The sequence below is a fragment of the Anser anser genome (assembly GCF_964211835.1).
Source record: "Anser anser genome assembly, chromosome: 4".
Taxonomy (NCBI): Eukaryota; Metazoa; Chordata; class Aves; order Anseriformes; family Anatidae; genus Anser; species Anser anser.
In genome coordinates, this window is record NC_139724.1 from 54541344 (window position 1) to 54560416 (window position 19073).

Here is a 19073-nt window from a genome sequence, read left to right on the forward strand (position 1 = left end):
TTAACAAGATTGAAGAAGTTGTGCACAATGTGAATAACAGTGTCTACATCTATGCTTGTCAGGGTGAAATAATTTGAACATTGCTAGTACTTGGAGTTCAAGACCAAAGTTGTCATCTAGCTGTGTTCTGAAGTAAATTCTCCCTTGCAGTCTGCAATTCATGCATTTCTTTTGAATGGTGAGGGAAGTGAGGTCCTTCTGAGGCTTCCTATGTAAACCATTCAATGGGAGACACTATTCTTTCTCTAAATTAATCCTCCATCTGTTCTGGTATGACTTCTTCCGCAAGGCAGTGCGAGAGGGCTTTTGGGCCTTGTCTGTTAAAGTGTTTAATAACGGGAGATTTCCTGTTTACGTGAGTGGATAAAGTAGTGACCACCAAAAATAAGGATGAAAACCTAGGAACGCCATCTATGGAAGCTTCAGTGAGGCGTTTTATTGCTGCTTGAAAAAAAAAAAAAAAAGAAACAAACCTCCCTTTGACATCCCTGGAGTCTTACAGCGATTACTTAAAGACTTTGGCAAAGATGGCCTCTCCCGCTATTGTGGAAAGTGGCCTCAGAGTTCAAGCCCTGGCAAGTTTAGCTACACCTAAGGTCTAGATCTTCTATTCCTGGACAAGTGTGCCAACTGTAAGGCTGTTGTGTGAATAAAAGCTGCCACAACTGATCAGTGCCCATTTCTGAATAGGTAAGTCTTCCAAATTCTGGTTTAAGGCAGCACTTACTCAGGCATGCACATACAGTTAAGCTGTACTTAGTTTTTTTTTTAATATACTGACAATTAAATTTTCTTTGCTCAGCACAGTGAAACACTGGCTTACTCTGTACAGATAATACATACTTTGCAGAGAGGAAACACCTTATGTATGCTTTACAAATTCTCACTTAGAGGTTCTAAAATGCATTTTTCAGCTTTTGCAGTGACTAAATGTAAGAGGTCAGAATGTGGCCATTTTGTCTTTCATGCTTCTAATTTACTGTATTTTGTATATGTTTGATATTTATTTACCAAAACCACTTTCCCATCTCCTTTGCTTCCCCCTCAAGTGGCGAGTAAGAAAAGAAGCTATGATGGGTCTTGCCCAGCTATACAAGAAGTATTGTCTTCACGCCGAGGCTGGAAAAGATGCTGCAGAGAAAGTGAGCTGGATAAAGGATAAACTTTTGCACATATATTATCAAAATAGCATTGATGACAAGTGAGTCAACCTAAGCCTTCCTAATTTTAATTGTATAGTGATAAGAGATACTCTGAAAATGAAAATATGTGCTTTTCCTGAGAAAGCTGTTGTAGTACATTCCATATTTGTGGTTTTAAGTACTGTATATTTAAATAATTAGTAGGACGTGCTAAGATCTTTGGGATAGTGGCATTATCTGTTCATATATTTATTCTGTATGCTGATGGAAGTATACCTGTGATGATAGTAAATTGTCATTAATCTCTGCAAAGAAAAAAAAAAAGGGTCAAATTTGGCTTTTACTATGCCCCATTGTTGTTTGCCTTTTACTTCCCAGAGGCTAGCATGTAGAAATCGTCAATCTGTGAGCACCATACATGTATGTACCACAGCAACATCTCCTTTTGCTATGCTACATGGAAATTGACCCTTTAGTTAGAACAAAAACTGAAGAAATGTTAGGGATGCTTCCACCATTGTCTAATCTTCCCTGTTTTGTCACTCAGTCCCTTTAATTTTTGAAATAATATTTTGGCTTAGGGGAAAGTATTTTGGCTTAGGTTTTGGAAGATAGTTTTCAGCTCCCAGTGTTAATTCTTTGTCTTTCACTAGAAAAGCCAAACTATGAGATCACACAAAGATGGAATTTCAGCCTAGATGTTTAATGCAGCAGACCTAGAATCCAGCCATTGCTTTATAATGTTTCTTAGCATCAAATGAGCTAAGAGCCTCCTTCGGTTTCCAGTTATTATAGTTAGTTCTTACGGATGGCATCACAAAAGACTGGTGAAGGATCTCACTTCTGTTCATCTTGCTGATCATAAGTGGGTCAGAGTTACATATTTGATTCATTGCTATTTGGGAAAAAAAAAAAAAAAGAAAAAAGAAAGATGCAGTTGTAGGATTCTACACATAAAAATTATGCTGAGAGTCTGCTGTTATAGAAGTGTTAAATAGTGGGGGAAAATAAGGAAATCCCCACATAGTTCATACAGAGCTACAAAGCTAATTCTGCTTTTGCATATGCATCAAATATGCTTTAATTTGCCTGGAGAGATTCACGTTTTTTCTAGTATGTTCGTGTCTCATACAGCAGACAGGCTTCATTGTGAGCCAGGAATGAATCAAAGTTCTGCAGTGAATGTGGCAGATCTTTTCAGTATTCCTGCTCACTGGAAATGCAGAATACCGTAAAGGAAACAAGACAAGGAATTTCAAGGAAGGACTGTCATCAAAGCAGAGTTTCTTTCTCTAATGTGGTTTCTTCTAAAAGTCTTGTTGAGCCATTTAAGTCAGCCTTTTCATGAGCAGGCACTGATTGTAAGCTGTTTGCTGAAAGATTGGCGGCTTGATTCTCAGCATTCCTCTAGTTCAGTTTGACAGCCTGAATTTTAATCCAAATTCTGCTGTTTTTTAAATTGACAATGAAATTCTTGTTCAGTTGCATTGGGTTGATGTGCTCAGAATGGAGAAGTAAATGTATTTCAATGTTATCATTGTTCAGAATTAGAAAGCTAGTACTTTAAGCACTAGAAGAGCCGTAGAAATGCTATTATCTTTAAGACACAGTCAATTCAGTCCTTTAAACATACAAGCATAAGTCAAAATTAGCAACCTCTGGTCTATTTTCTTTCCATAATGAGGGAGGAGGATAAAACATAACGGTGAACAGCTGTCTGAGCCTCAGAGTATTTTCCATTGTGCACATGGAATAACACTAGTTCTTTCAGAAGATAATAGCACAGCGTCATACAGTATGCAGGCATGAAGTGGAATGGAACAAATTTTCTCCAGACATCCTTAACTCTGTCACTTCCTACTTGTTTTGATGTTACTCAACTATTGATGAGTTTGTGTACTCAGGACTGAGAACTTGAAGCCATAAGGGCGGTTTATCGTGCTCTGAGATTTCACGTTCTACAACAAATGCATAGGGAATGGCTCAGAATAACCACGCCTTACACACTGACCCGTTGCTCATTCTTGATACGTTAGCCAATGACTTTCCTCACAGGAGAAAAGTCTTTGTTGCAGAGGTATTACCTACTAGTAAATACGTACCCTAAGTGACATGGACCAGGGAAGTCATAATACAGTTGCACTGTTTGTATTGACAGCTTTTTTGGAAGACGTATCTGTGGAGACATGGGCTACAGCAGTGTTCAGAAATTAGTAAAGTAGATAGCTGTGATGCCTCCAATCTCCTGAGATCTGAAGATCCTGTCCCCCAAGTAATGTAGTCATTGGAGTCATCAGTAGTAAAAAATGTACGCCCAAAGGGAAAAAGCCAAGTCTTCTTTAATATTATTGGGGTGCCTTGAGGTAACTCCATATTCGTGGTCATCCTTTCATTCCTCTGCCATAGCATCATGTGCCTTGGAATTTTCTTTGAGTAGAAATAAGGTGTGTGTGACCTCTGCTGTCTTATTTGCTCTTTTGTACAAGGTGCTCCTAGGGTGCCTTTAGGAATCATAGTAAACAAAGTCTGTAAATGCAAGCACATAAATTATTTGCCCATAAATATGAAATTGTGTAGCTGGACATTGTGTACAGATCTCATTGCTATGAATTAAATTAATATCTGAATGATTTTTTTATTGGAGGGGAAGATTATTAGATGATCTGTACAGTCATACAGTAGCTCAACTTTTTATTTTATTTAAAACCTTAAGTATGTATTCTTGTATTTGATTTGTTGTTTTTTAGAAGATATAATTGGAGAAGGTTTTTGCTCGTTTGGTTTGCCCTCACTTAGTTTCCCCTTTGCTCCTTTTGCTGTATACATTTTGGTGTTCCTTTGTCTCTACCTTTTTTAATGCTGATGGTTTCTGTGTTGGAATGAGTGTTTCAAATGTTCTTTTGTTAAATAATACAATTTTATCTTATCCTTTCCCTCTAGGATACTTCAGATTTTTACTTTTACTCCTTTTCAAGATATATTCTTGTATTCTTTCTCTTTTATTTGAGCTTTTTGCCGTCTGTATCCCTTTCTTCTTATGTATGAGATTGAACACAGGTAGATTCTCAAAACCTAGAGAAAAAAGGAGAATTTAGATGGTGACAAATAAAGCAGTTACACCCTCTTAAAGGTGAAAATGAATGGAAAAGCTCTCAAGAAGCAGTGCTTGCTAATCTCTATTAACGGTGGAAGGGATCATTACAGATAAGAAAAAGACCAATAGTTTTGTTTTCTTCACTGTTGGGAAAAAAAGTAGTTTCAATGACTTCTGATATTTCTTGTTCTTTCAGCTTGTCTGAAAGATATTACCACTTTTTGATGCGTAGAGGTTTTTATCTCTTCTTTCCCTGCAGATTACTAGTAGAGAAAATCTTTGCTCAGTATCTTGTTCCACACAATTTGGAAACAGAAGAGCGAATGAAGTGCTTGTACTATTTGTATGCTAGCTTGGATCCAAATGCTGTCAAGTGAGTATAGTTCGTATTCAGCAAATACTTACTCTTTTTCAGTCTTTTCTAACATCTCTGTTGTCTGCTTATATTATCAGGATTTAAATAACATAAGTAATTGATGTTTAGCACAATTTGCAATTATTATTTCAAAACATTCCTTTTAGATATCTAAACATTTATATACAAATTGTACAAGGCCTTTACACAAGATACCTTGATATTTGAGAATAGTGGTTTCAGGGTTTTATCCATCTGTTTTCATCCAATGAGAACAATGTGCACTTACAAGACATACTGTGGTTGTCCTGCACATATGAAACTGATACAAGCAACTGAATAAAAAAGAAAAATGATGTTATCCAAGAAGAGATTAGTTCTACCTTGTTTGTAACTGTTATTTTTAATATGTAGTAGGTTTGAGATGTTGCACTTGTTAAATAAATAAATAATCTTGTTTACTAATATGTCCAGCATGTTCTTGCAATATACAAATTGGTAAGCTTTCTTTTCTGGTTTTGCATTTTTGCAGAGCGCTGAATGAGATGTGGAAGTGCCAGAACATGCTAAGGAGTCACGTACGCGAATTACTAGACTTGCATAAGCAGCCCACAGTACGGTTTTGAAAATATTAATACTTTATCCAATAGATTCGTTTGACTAATTTACAGGTTTTTAATACTGTATTAATTGTTCAGTTGACTGTTGATTTCCAAGTATAGACCAAGTTCTGTTCTCATTAAGTAAAGTTGCTTTCGCTAATGTTTGCAGGTAATGCAAGTATGTTTGGCCTCCTTAAATTTATAATGATTTTAATAATGAACCAGTCAATAACTTTGGAAGAAGTCAAGAAAATTTTCCAAGTTTTTTGCTCATTTTTGACAGACCTTTTTTGATTCTCACTTTATAAACTACTTCAAAATTTTCCAAATGGAATGTTTTAACAGAAGTTTTGGAGTATTTATATCGGAATGTTACCTGTAAGCATATCATCAAACTAGCAGAAACTGTTAATGGGAGTTCATGGTTGGTCTGGGAATTTAGTGTGGGGAGTTGGCCTATTGAGGAGCAATTGTTTGTTTGTTTGTTGCTTAATTTTTTAGGTCTTTTCCAACAGTACAGACAATTGATTTGTCAAGGTTTAGTGAATTTTTGCATTTCTTTGGTATTGCAAGAAGATTTTTCCCCTTTTTGCTATGTAACAGCTTTTAAGACAGTGTTTATTCTTAAAAACCTAAAACCCAGATTATAGAGTAGAACAAACTGCTGCAGAAGAACTGACAGATTATCTTAAAGCTTTATTTTATAATAATAAAACTTTAGGCTTTATTTTATAAAGGAGATAGTGCTGACTTTGTTTGTATTTTCTGTCCTCCCCAGTCAGAAGCAAACAGTGCTGCCATGTTTGGAAAGCTGATGACCATAGCAAGTAAGTGTTAATAAGTTCTGTAAACTGCTATTACAACGTTCTTGGAAATCGTATTTCTGTGAATGCTGGCATACTGAAGTGGCAAATTTATTTAATGTTAAATTGTGTTTAATCATACAGAAAACCTACCAGATCCTGGAAAAGCACAAGATTTTGTGAAGAAATTCAATCAGGTTCTAGGTGATGATGAAAAACTTCGATCCCAGCTTGAACTGTTAATTAGCCCTACGTGTTCTTGTAAACAGGCAGATGTCTGTGTGGTAAGGAAAAGGAAAAGCAAACTTTATATTTGTGCATTAAAACAGTTATTCAAAGCTAATGGTCTGTTTTGGTACATTAATGTGATTATTTTATATATTTCCTATTTTCGTGAAATTTATATATAAGGAAGAAATTATTCTCTCAGAGAGTGGTGAGGCACTGGCACAGGTTGCCCAGAGAAGCTGTGGATGCCACATCTCTGAAGGTGTTTGAGGCCAGTTTGGATGGGGCTTTGAGCAACCTGGTCCGGTGGAAGTATCCCTGCCCACGGCAGAGGGGTTGGAATTAGGTGATCTTTAAGGTCCCTTCTACCCAAACCATTCTGTGATTCTATGAAATACTTTTTTGATTAACAGCAGAGATTACTGATAATACAACTTCTGATTATCATCTTGCTTCTAAGAAAATGTTTGTTTTATTCCCTTGTGGGGTTATGGGGATCGAACATAAACTTGAAATAAAAAATGAAATTAGTCTTTAAAGAGTCTCTTTTATGGTAAAGTTCTTAAACTATCTCCTGACCCTGTTTAAACTTACGTAAGAACCATCAAGACACATATTATGTATAAAATACCATATATATAATATATAAGTACCAACAAGACAAATGCTATATCATTATATAATAATGTCTGCTTATTGTTCATTTATTTTTCTTCTTGCATTATTTTGAGATCAATCTTTATTTTTCTCTCATATATTTAACTGTGCTATGAAAATACACACATTAATATTAAATAAAACCTCTCCAGAGATTTACAATGCCAACAATCACATTTTTTTTGACACCCCCCTCCCCCCCCACATTTTGGTCCTAAAATAGAGCAAGCAATTTGGTTGTCAGAAATCACAAAACATAGGTTTCTCAGTGTTTGTCTAATGGCTCTATAATTGTCCAGGGAAGAAATCAGAATGGCTTTCAGAATTATGTTCCTAACCACTAATGTACGGAATACGTCTCGTTCTAAACTAGCGAGTTTTGCACTTTGGGAACACAGCGATGCAATTTTAGAAGGAAGGATTCTTTCCTCTTTCTGAAGATACTATAGCGTGATGGTTAGGACTATTTCATAGTCTGTGTAGGGTCTACAACTTCTAACCCTTCAGGAGAAGGAAGGTTGAGAAATCCTTTCTTTGAGACGTGTAAGAGTTCTGTTCAAAACAAAAATATCTTATCCACCACCTTCTGCTGGGTTTGCAGCTGAATTTAATATTCTTTACACTTGAGGCATTCAGAGAGAGAAAAGAAGATTTTGATTCCAAGACATTCATGGGCAAGAACGTGGGGTCTGAACATCTACTGTAGCCAAAATAGCACGTAGTGCTTCTGCACATCTGCAGTAGTGTAGCTTTTACTGCAATTGTTGCTTACGGAATATGAAGCATGCAGGAGGGTTATATACAGATTTATGGATTATTCTTGCCTACATAGATATTTAAATTCTGTGTTGCACTCTAGCTCTCCGTTGGTTCTTTTTTGATGAATCTGCCTCTCATTAGACACCTACACACGTCTTAGTTTTAATACTGTTGTATGTCTGCTTTCATGGGGATAACAACAGTCCCCCTTAAAATACATTTCATTGATTATATACACATTTTCTGTAGTTCAAAGAACTGGTTTTATTTGGCTTATTTAACATGATTAAGAAATAATTAAAATGAGTATAATTCTTGTTTGCAATGTAATGTTTCTTGTAGAGAGAGATAGCCCGGAAACTTGCAAATCCTAAGCAGCCAACAAATCCTTTTCTGGAAATGGTCAAATTTCTTTTGGAAAGAATTGCCCCTGTACATATTGACTCAGAAGCCATTAGGTAAGTTTGGAAGATCTTATTAAATCATGAATGATTACAAAGATGATATAAATGACCAAAAAAAGTGATCTTCTTGGGATTTAAATAAGTCTGTCATAACAGTAAATACACATTTTTTTTTTAAAAAAAGCATTTTTATAGATGTAGGTTTCTAGCAATCTAGAGAATGTGAGGGTTTTTGTTTTAGCTACTGCTTTGCGATGCTAAGTCTACAAATGACTTTAAAATTATAGCAGTTGTTCCTGGTGAAACTGCTATGTGTGGGGTTTAAGGTGAAAATGATGATCATAATTTTCACATAGCTAACTGCAATACAGTCTTCCATATAACAGATGAAGTAATTAGTTTTTGTGGGATTGAGTAAGAGAATGTTTGGATTTCTTTTGAGAATTGTCTGGCAACCTAATTATAATCTGAAATGCATGCAACTATGTGTTGATCTGAATGCTGCCAACATGTCTTTTTCTTCCTAAAGAATTAAATTTTGCAGTAAGTTAAGTTTGAAGGTAAAGAATACTGGAACAGCTTGGTTTAAAAACAAAAACCACCATCCCTTTATTTAATGTCAAAAACAAGTAATCTTGCTGATGTGTCCAGCCTTAACATTGCACATTGTCAAGTTCATTTGTTTTTTTTCCTTTGTATCTCTTATTTTAGTGCACTAGTAAAACTGATGAATAAATCAATAGAGGGGACAGCTGATGATGAAGAGGAGGGTGTAAGTCCTGACACTGCTATTCGTGCAGGACTTGAACTTCTCAAGGTAATCTACATTAAAGTAGCTATAGTTTGTAAAGGAAGGGACTAAAGTGATGTGACTAATGAATGAACATTAGCATGTTTTTAATGGCTATTGTTCAGGTAACTTTTTTATATTTAATTGAAGTAAGGTTTTGATTACTAATACTTGCTTAAGAAAAGAATAATGAAAAAAACGTTTTTTTGGAAGAAGTATGTTTTGAAAAGGGCACCAAGAATTGAAGTATGCACATTAAAGTAGAAATCAATTTCTGCTTAGGGAGGTCAAAGACGAACTTGCAGAGGTTATGTGGGAGGAAAAGAAAAGGGCAGATTAGGGGAGGCTGAAAGGAAAATGAGCAATAAATTCAAGATCCCAAGTTTGTAGAGAAATTTATTTTATTTTTTAAACCAGTGGTGATGAGTGAGAAATGCTTGGGTGGAGAAGTAAGGATTTGAAATATCTGGGAAACATCTCTGATGGGTTTGGCAGTTCGCTAATGAGGCTGTATTTTCAATATGTTACAAAGAGAGCAATATAATATCAAGGAGGGTGTGGAGAGGAAGTTCACATAATTGAGGTGAGACTTTTCTGAAATGTGAATGAACAACTTGGAGGTTATGGAGGTTCATCACACCAAGTTTGGTAATGGCAACAGTGTGGTAGAAAAAGTTACGCAGAAGTACACATGAAAGAAATGTCTGTGTGCTAACGTAGCTCAGAAAAAGCTGACAAGTTTGAAGATTTTGTTGGTGTGACTTGGATGCCTTTGAGAATGTTATTTCGCACATTGATACTCACACAAGAAGTAGGCAACTCTGATCAAAGAAACCAAGATGAGATAAACCCACAAAATACATAAATATATTCATTTTTTCGTTGTTCTCTCTACCATATGTTATCTGAACTTTACAATACTTAATATAGTTTTGCTTCAGGATAACAGTTTGTTCTCTTATCCTGCCTTGAATCTCTGCACACTTAATTTCTTATTTGATGTTACTTCTGTTTAAAAGAATGTGCTGTGTTTCATTAGTTTTAAATTAAAAGACAGTAATCTGTGATTTATCTGTGTGTATATATTAAACTAAGAAGTTTAATCAAGAGATTTCTTTTCTGCTCCAGGACTATAGATTTTGGAGAAGTTAAGATTTTAGTTCAGCTAAATTATGTAGAAAAAATATGTTCTTAAGTAGATTGGAATATAACTGAATACTCCTGGATAAATGTTTGTTTTTCCATGCTCAAATGATTCATTATTTTTATAAAATGTTTTTTTTTTTTGGGGGGGGGAGGTCCTGAAGAACAAAGCATAGATGAATGTATTTGAAAATGCCTGTATCAGTTTTTCAAAATGCAGTTATTGAATTTAATAATCTAGTAAGAGCAGGTAATAGCTATTTATGTTGATGGTAAGGCTCATAAACAGCTATAATTTTGTTTTTCTGATGATTCATTTGCCATGGGTAAATATACCTTTTGTTTTAATGTGTATCTCTGCAGGTTCTGTCCTTTACACATCCTACCTCGTTTCACTCTGCGGAGACCTATGAGTCTCTGCTGCAGTGCCTCAGGATGGAAGATGATAAGGTAGCTGAGGCAGCCATACAGATTTTCAGAAACACGGGTCACAAAATAGAAACAGACCTGCCACAGATAAGATCGTGAGTGTTATTTCCTACACACTACTTTTCATACCTAGACTTTTGGCTCTTGGTATTTTGTTCAATATATTGCCCCTAATGTTACTTTATAGCCATAAGTATGAGCAGCAGCTTTTCCATCATTTTGTATTCCTTCGACGCATTTCTGTCTCTTAAATCTTTAAATTGTGTTCTCTCAATTTTTGTGTATTTATTGAAGATGTTACATGCTTCTTGAAAGTCCTCTTGTAATAGATGCATTAAAGCCAGAGTGTAGTATGTTTTCCAGGTTACAAAACAAGCAAAAACAAAAACATGGTGAAAATGTAATTTCTTGGCATGATTTCTACTCATATCTTTCCTTCACACAATATTTTCTATCTGTAAGGAATGAAAATATAATCTCTGATGCTTAACAGCTCTGTTTGTTATGAAACAAAATGGTAAATAAGTTACAAAAGCAAGCATGAATTTCTAATGAAGATTAATTGGCTGTCTGTAAGCCATCACACAGTACGTGCTTTAACAGCTGATTAGCTACTAGGTATTCGCAGACTTCAAAATTTTGTGGGTGACATCAAAAACCTTAAAATTCGCCTTTTAGTAACTAATTATTTATAATATTTGTACTGGTTATAATAGTTACTAAGTAATTAGTTGCTACCTAATTATAAAGTAGAGTTTTCAAGTTCTCATATATTGAAATAACATCTCGGGTACTACCATGCAACAGTGCCTACCAACAGAACTGCAGTAACCTCAGTGATTCATACGGCTTTGAGTGGTTGTGGAACTGGTGGTATTTATAGCCAGGGATTTGGCTTTTTAGACCATGGGACTCTTTGAGAAACCTGGTCTAGATTGGAAACCTGGTTTAGATTGAACACTAGGAAGAATTTCTTCATGGAGACGGTAATCAAGCACTGGGACAGTTTCCCCAGGGAAGTGGTGAGGTCCCCATCTCTGGAAGTATTTAAGAGGTGTGTGGACATGGCACTGAGAGGCATGGCTTAGTGAGGGGACTTGGTAGGTCAAGTGGATGGTTGGACTTGATGATCTTGAAGGTCTTTTCCAACCTCGATGATTCTGTGATTCTATGAATCAAATTCTGGGCAAAAGAAATATGTTACAAGTTCACATACAAGACACCTTTAAAAACATTTGTAGGTGAAGAGGAGGAAAAGCCAAGCAACCCATTTGTCAGTAGAGTTCCCAGAAGCTACTAAAGTTTAACTAGGACTGTGCATTGCTGGGGTACATCATCTTCTGTCAAAGGAGCTGATATCACTGATATTTCTTCTGGCTTCATATCTCAGCCAGATACTGCTGAAGTATAGTCAGGGTTGAGTTTCAAATAACTTACAAGTGTAACTGCCGTTAAACACATTGAGTTCTACCTTTTGCAGATTTACCTCAGTTTGGATATGATGAGGTATGGTTTGTGAATGATGCATCAACCCTTGGCAAAGGCCTTTTAATCTAGATATAGTTAGACTTTAAAACTGTAGGTTAAGCATTGATGCTTATTTTAACTGTAAGTTTCACTGAATTCTGTGGTGTTTTGTTCCTTATTTAATCCAACTTGTAGAATCTTAGCAGGTTTGAGAAGAGACTTTCACATACTTCAGGATGCTGTTAACATTTTTCAAGGGGTCTTTGATGATTTGTTAGTTTTCAGGCTCTGTGCTTTTTTGAGGAAAAAAGTTCAAGACTTCTTTCAACCCTGCAAGCTTTTCTTCCATCTCTTTTGCTACTTCTGATTATGTAGAATGTGTTAGTGAAGCTTGAGTGCTAAATAATCCACGTACCGAATGCTGTATTGTTACTGAGCTTTTCCATAAAGTAGGATTTTTTTAAATGTTTGTCAGATGCTCTGTAAACAATTTTGTTTTCTCATCTCAGTGACTGAGTTACATGGTAAACCTCATGAGTAAGTGTCTCAGGCAGTGTTATCTCAGGCAACGGGCCTGCCTTCCCGCACTTTAAGGAGTGGTCCCTCCAGTGGCTTTTGCCCTCCTCTTTCCTTCAGTGACCTCTGATCAGCAGATGGACTTTAGGGGACTCAAATGTAGAAACTCAAAACAAAGCAGTTATTCACCTGAGTATACATTGCAATTAAAGACCAAAGTTAAAGCACTAAACCCACTATAGTTTAACAGCTATTCCTAGCTAATCTTATTTTGATCATTGTTTTTTTTTTATGCTTGATTTTCCCTGTGGGCTTTTTTTCTGCTTAACAGTGTACAGTCAGATGTTCAACAAGTAATACTAAACAAATTCCATTTTACTTTTCAATTTGTGATTACGATCTTTTCTAACAGACTTCAAAGGGGCACATGATTTGTAAGACTGTATTCTATGAGGATATATCTGTATAGGTGAAAAGTGTTATGTTTTGTAGATTGCAAATTCTATTTTGAAGTATTTTATTTAATGTTCACAGAACATTAATTCCGATTTTGCATCAGAAAGCAAAAAGAGGCACTCCTCATCAGGCAAAACAAGCTGTTCACTGTATACATGCCATATTTTCAAATAAAGAAGTGCAGCTTGCACAGATCTTTGAGGTATGTCTTGCTTTTTTGTTCTTAAGATTTGTTTCTGTTCTTAATTGAGACTATTCTTTAATTCATACATCTAATTAACAGATAACAGTTTATAAGGTCAGCAAGCCTTACAGGTACATGGTAGTTGAGATAAGTCATTAATTTCACAATAACAAATTACTAATGTTTCTATTTCTTGCAGTCCTGATTTTGTAGTATTCTGATACATAAGATACTCCTTCTTGTCTATATGGGAGAAGTAGGGGGAAAATAAACTAAATATGCCAGAATGATCCACGCTAACTCCCATGAGAGCACCTGTAGCAGATATTAAATGAGTAAGACCATAGTCTACTTCCAAACTGTATTGAGTTACCATGCTCTAAGGTCTGTGTTCATACAGCACATTCTCACTAAGAAAGTTAATGCAGAGTAACTATACTCTGACACTGACTAGGCTCAGACAATAACTGACTGCTCGCTACTTAGACAAATTGTAAAGTAAAACACATTATACAGAACAGAGAAGTTATTACTTTTCACTGCAAGCTCTTAAATAATATTAATCTGCACTTGTAAAATATAGATTCTCCACCTTGGCTGTCTTTGAACATAATTCAGAAGTGTGAAAATCTTTGAATTACAGAGTTTGATCTCTCTGCTTAGACTTACATGAGAGTGCAAATTCATGTTCCCTTCGCTACTATCAGGATACAATGCAAAGGTACTGAGTGACACAGCAGCATGGAATTATCCTTGTAACTGTTGTCTGGAAGGGAAATACTGACCAATAGAAGTATCGCTGGTTGCTTCCAAGGTGTTTTTTTTTTTTTTTTTAAACCTCCTATTATTTTCTGGCATTTGTAGTTAAAAATTCAGCTTTTCACAAGTCATGAATAGAATAGAGCTGAGGGTTTTTCCCAGGTCTCCCAAGACTTAATGTTTTCACTGTTAAAACAGGGAAGATCATAACATTGTTTTGCCTGTATCTCATGTGAGATCTTTGGTTATTCTGTTAGTTGGGAAATTGCGTTCTTTCTCCATTTTGTTTGGCTAGTATTATTAATTCTTAGGGAGAAAACATAAAATCATCAGCAGTCCAGTAGTAAAATAAGTGATTTTGGGGCATGGTAATTTACGTATCTGTAGCTCATTTTGAGTTGTATTTTTTTTTCTTCCTTAGCCTCTTAGTAGAAGTTTGAATGCTGATGTACCAGAACAACTTATAACTCCATTAGTCTCACTGGGTCATATTTCTATGTTGGCCCCAGACCAGTTTGCTTCTCCAATGAAATCTGTTGTTGCAAATTTCATTGTGAAAGATCTCCTAATGAATGACAGGGTAAGATTTATTTATTTATTTTTTAATAAGTCTTTGCTGTTCTGTTTGCTTGTTATTAACTCTCTGGGGAATAGAGCTGTTTTTTTGTAAATTGGGTCAATAAAGGAACGTTCTATAAATGGCTAGTACAGTGATACTGCATTATAAAAATAAATCTTTTGTGTGAAAGAAAGCTTAGTCCATGACTCTTCTTCATTTCTATCCCTACGTTTTCTGTATGGGTTGAACCAGTTCTTAAACTTACATGAGTATCTGTAGTCAACAGGTGAGAAAAATGGAAAATTGTGGTCTCCAGATGAAGAGGTTTCTCCAGAAGTATTAGCAAAGGTGAATGATCAGCTCTCAATAATAACGTATATATTTGAGATTAAAAACTTACTTTTTTGAAGTTAAGCAATGGAAAGTATAAGAGTGAATCCCTGTGAGTACTTTGGTATTAGTCTTTTTAGAATATGCACTATTAGAGTTTTTTTTGGATCGTACACACAGTTACAGAAGTGGTGGAAACCATGTGTTTTGGTGTCTTCACTTACTGACATTGTGTATATTGAGAAAATTAAGACATTCAAAAGTGTTAGTTTTTCTTATAAGAAAAGTAATTTGACTTTACCAACTAAACAGATTTGAAATAAATTGATTAATTTTCTTCATTCAACTTCATAGGTTATTTACTGTCAAGCTAAGTGTGGCCATTTCTAGAAATACTTATCTAGTTGGTCTTATTTCTAATCATGTGGCAAGTATCATAGATGCGCTTGTGAGATGATACTGAACAATAGTTGATACTTCCTTCTTCATTCTGTAAATATTTACTGCTTCATTTTGTTCCTTTAAAAATATATCAACTCTAATAAGTCTTTACATATTTCAATTTGACAACAGTAGGTTTTACTGCCTATCAAGTTTAGAAAGTAATTGTGTTTTTTTTCTTTTTCCATTTTTGATAGGTGCAAGCAATTAAGCTTTTGGTACGCTGGCTGTTGGGTATGAAAAACAACCAATCAAAATCTGCAAATTCCACACTCCGGTTATTATCAGCTATGCTTGTCAGTGAAGGAGACTTAACAGAACAGAAACGAATCAGGTCAGATTTTGTTACTTTCAAGCTTCTATCAATTTTGTTGTAGAATTTCAGTGAATACTAACTCCTTTAGAGCTTTCCTAGAATTTTAAGGTGAAGACCATGTTGGATAATTGGGATGATAGAAAATGGATCTGACCGGAGTTTAAAATTTAGAGTGGAATGGCACATAGGAAAAGATACTTGATACTCCCTCTTTCTTGCAATTTACTGATAATCTATCTGAGAACACTGTAGATATCTTGCTAGTAAAGGACCTTCCAGAGACAAAAAGACCTTTAGCAGTTTCTTTGAAAACAATTGGGTGATCAGATTTAACACATTTTAGCAGCTAGGGCAATTTTGGGTGGAGCTTCTTCATTCCAAGTGAGGTTACTTTACACTTCATCTCCATTGAGAGGGTGAGGGAAAGAAAATCTGTGACAAATGCTTTGCTTTGATTTACATAGTGGTATGCAGACAAGAAATTTGACTCTTCTCATTTCACTGTTTCACTGGAATTAAGTTTCTAGGAGGAAGGCAAAGCACCTTATCTTCACAAATTTGGTTGGGTTAATTTAACTCGATCTGAACCTATAGAACTGTGATCTGATCTGACAGAGAAAAATCTTAATTGCTCACTGAATGATCTTGTAAAAAGAAGAAATCATGATATGCAATTAATTTAAGGATAGTTGTGGTTTTCTTTTTTTTCCCCCTCGTGTTTGTGCAGTAAATCCGATATGTCTCGACTACGATTAGCTGCTGGCAGTGCAATAATGAAGCTTGCACAGGAACCCTGTTACCATGAAATAATTACCCCAGAACAGTTCCAACTCTGTGCACTTGTCATTAATGTAAGTAACTGCATTTAAATTGAAGTGACTCTTAATTAAATGAGTACAGAGTCCTAACATCTGAGCTTTTGTTGCTGCTAAATTTAGTATTTTTTTATTCCTCACTGCAGCTTTCAAAAGAGTTCTTAAAACTTCAAATATTTACTATGATGCATCTGTTGATATTTTAAAAATATTTCTCCTTATAATTCCAGCTTGATGGATTTTGCTTTTTTTTTAACAAGATTTTTATGGTTGCACTCTTATGTTTTATGTTGTTATAGGATGAGTGCTACCAAGTGAGGCAGATATTTGCCCAGAAACTGCATAAGGCACTTGTGAAATTACTGCTCCCTTTGGAATATATGGCAATCTTTGCTTTGTGTGCCAAAGACCCTGTGAAAGAGAGAAGAGCACATGCCAGACAGTGCTTGCTCAAAAACATCAGTATACGAAGAGAATATATTAAGCAGAATCCTATGGCTAACGGTTAGTATTTCAGTAAAATTGTTAAGAATACAATAGTTGAATACTAAACAAGAAGGAGTAATCATTAAAGTTAAGCAAATTGTTTTTGTAAAGAAATGCTAAGCTTAATTTGTTTTATCATTTTTATATTAAATACATTCAAATTTAAGTGTACTTAGTTTAACATTAGCATTAACAGTAAAATACTTTTCTATACATTTCTGAGAATTATATGTGTAAAATACAGTGCTGTTATTATGGTAGCTGTTTTACTTGAAAAATAAAATTTTGTTTTCTGATGTTTTTATGACCTCTTCCTGAAGTGAGGGCAAATAGTTTTGTAGTAGTAAAACTCATTTGTTTATTTTTAATGATTTACTGGAAGTAAAATTCTCAGCAAAAATAATGCAAGTGTAAGTTTTACATTCTTTTTTTGAAAAAGTAATCCTCTGAAACAGCGTGTCTTGTGATGCATGTGTGTGTGTATGTTTTTTGTTTCTTACTGTAGAAAAGTTGCTATCATTGTTGCCTGAATATGTGGTACCATATATGATTCACTTACTGGCACATGATCCAGATTTCACAAAACCTCAGGATGTTGATCAGCTTCGTGATGTTAAAGAGTAAGTGTCAAATGACTCTAGAATTGTTGTTGCTGAGAATTTCTCTGTGCTTGGAAAAAAATATTAGGGAAAAAACAAGGAACTCTTGTTTTATCAACAGCATTTGGCAAAACTTATCTTGGAAAGGGAGGAAAGCATCAGAAACTGCTTAGCAGTATATTCTGAAAGCCCAAATGGTAACCTCTACGTCACACCTCAGTATACCAGTTTAGTGAATTGTGTGGGCTTCTTTTAGAGTGAAATACTGGTTTTAGATTATTGTATTTGTGCCTAGGAATATCTGTAGAATTTCCCAACAGTAATACTAAGTAATGTCAGCCCAAACGCGTGCGTGTTTGTTGTGTGTGTATATATTATGTATAAATATATATATATACACTTATAAAATACAGAGCTTCCCTAAAACTAAAAAATGTAATGCCAGTGATGCTTGAAGTCCTGCTTCACTGGAAATCCGTTATTTTGCTCTGTGCAAACCTACCAGAATTCATACTAAATTTGCTGCTAACTTTCCATGTCCACTGTAAATCTGCAGTACAGCATTAGTAAGTAATGTTGAACGTATTCAGCACAGATTATTTTACACCAGCGTTCCATACAGAAGTTTGTTCTGTGCTTTCTGTACTGTTCCCAGACCTTTTTGTATGCCTCAAACAATCTCTGCGACCTAAAGTATGATTTTTGTCTTCCATAGTGTTTTCTAATGAATTTTTAGAAATTGTTAAATTTACATTTTTAATTGTCGAGGCACACCTCTCCCCCCCCCCAGCCTGTTTGTTTTTGATGTTCTGGTTTTCTCTTGTGTTCCTTTTAGGTGGAACTGTAAGCAATGTTGTTTTGGTACTACAGCAGCATGTATAACAACATACTACAATATTAGAAAAGCAATACATTAGCGATTAGCAATACATTTCATTAGAAAAGCAATACATTCTTGGCACAAATCGACCATCCAGTTCACATCTTAATTCATTTTGCACATTCACCGGTGAGAGGCCAAGTCTGATTCTTTCTTTAAATGAAAAACTTGATTCGTTCTGATTTCTGAGTTACTTGACTCCCACCTGGTCAGAACCTGAAGCCAGGGAAGATTTCTTACCTAATCATCAAGTCTACATTTTGTCCCAGGACTCCCTGTTCTTGGCAACATCTGAAAGCACTCCAATGTGTACTTTACTGTTCTATCCAGAATGTGAGGAACAAGTTCTGATTTGCAGTTGTTGAGTTAATACTTTCTCTGAGAAGTGCTTTCTAGTGCACAGAGCTTTTTTGGATACTCCTTGTATAGCTCTCTTTTGTTGTCAGATTTCCTCCCTCATGCTTGTCACAGGCTGGCTGAACTAGCCAGAGAGGACTGCTCCAAACAAAGAAATACTCTGTACAGGAATTTTGGCAGGAATACTTCTCTGAAGAGTCTCCTGAGATAAATGCAAAACATTTTTCTCATACAATGTAATACAGAATTTCTTTCAAGAATTCTGAGAGTCGGAGTGTTCACTTTGAAGTGTTGACATAGATGCTTGCAAACTTGTAGAAACAGACTGGCAGTGTGTTTTGCAGTTGTCTCCTCAGTTCATCTTGGGCTTTATATGGCCTAAATACAGTCACATAAAGTAAAAATATACTTAGCAAATTCCTTAGTCATAATCTGTGATACTTATTGAGTCTTTCAAGCTTGTCCTATGGAATTGTTGGTGGGTTTTATTTTTTGTTTGTTT

General features: G+C 35.3%; 1 protein-coding gene across 5 annotated transcripts in view; it reads left to right on the forward strand.

Moving 5' to 3' along the window:
* Positions 1 to 19073, forward strand: part of PDS5A (PDS5 cohesin associated factor A) — a 79067-nt gene that overhangs the window by 46101 nt on the left and 13893 nt on the right. For all 5 annotated transcript variants that reach the window (XM_083836222.1, XM_083836225.1, XM_083836224.1 and 2 more), the window contains 15 exons: positions 1050 to 1201; positions 4496 to 4609; positions 5124 to 5205; positions 5972 to 6020; positions 6141 to 6280; positions 7983 to 8098; positions 8756 to 8861; positions 10341 to 10501; positions 12924 to 13047; positions 14210 to 14368; positions 14627 to 14695; positions 15316 to 15452; positions 16162 to 16285; positions 16549 to 16753; positions 17241 to 17355. In XM_083836222.1, coding sequence (XP_083692348.1) covers positions 1050 to 1201; positions 4496 to 4609; positions 5124 to 5205; positions 5972 to 6020; positions 6141 to 6280; positions 7983 to 8098; positions 8756 to 8861; positions 10341 to 10501; positions 12924 to 13047; positions 14210 to 14368; positions 14627 to 14695; positions 15316 to 15452; positions 16162 to 16285; positions 16549 to 16753; positions 17241 to 17355 — 1853 coding nt within the window. The remainder of the gene's footprint in view (positions 1 to 1049; positions 1202 to 4495; positions 4610 to 5123; positions 5206 to 5971; positions 6021 to 6140; positions 6281 to 7982; positions 8099 to 8755; positions 8862 to 10340; positions 10502 to 12923; positions 13048 to 14209; positions 14369 to 14626; positions 14696 to 15315; positions 15453 to 16161; positions 16286 to 16548; positions 16754 to 17240; positions 17356 to 19073) is intronic.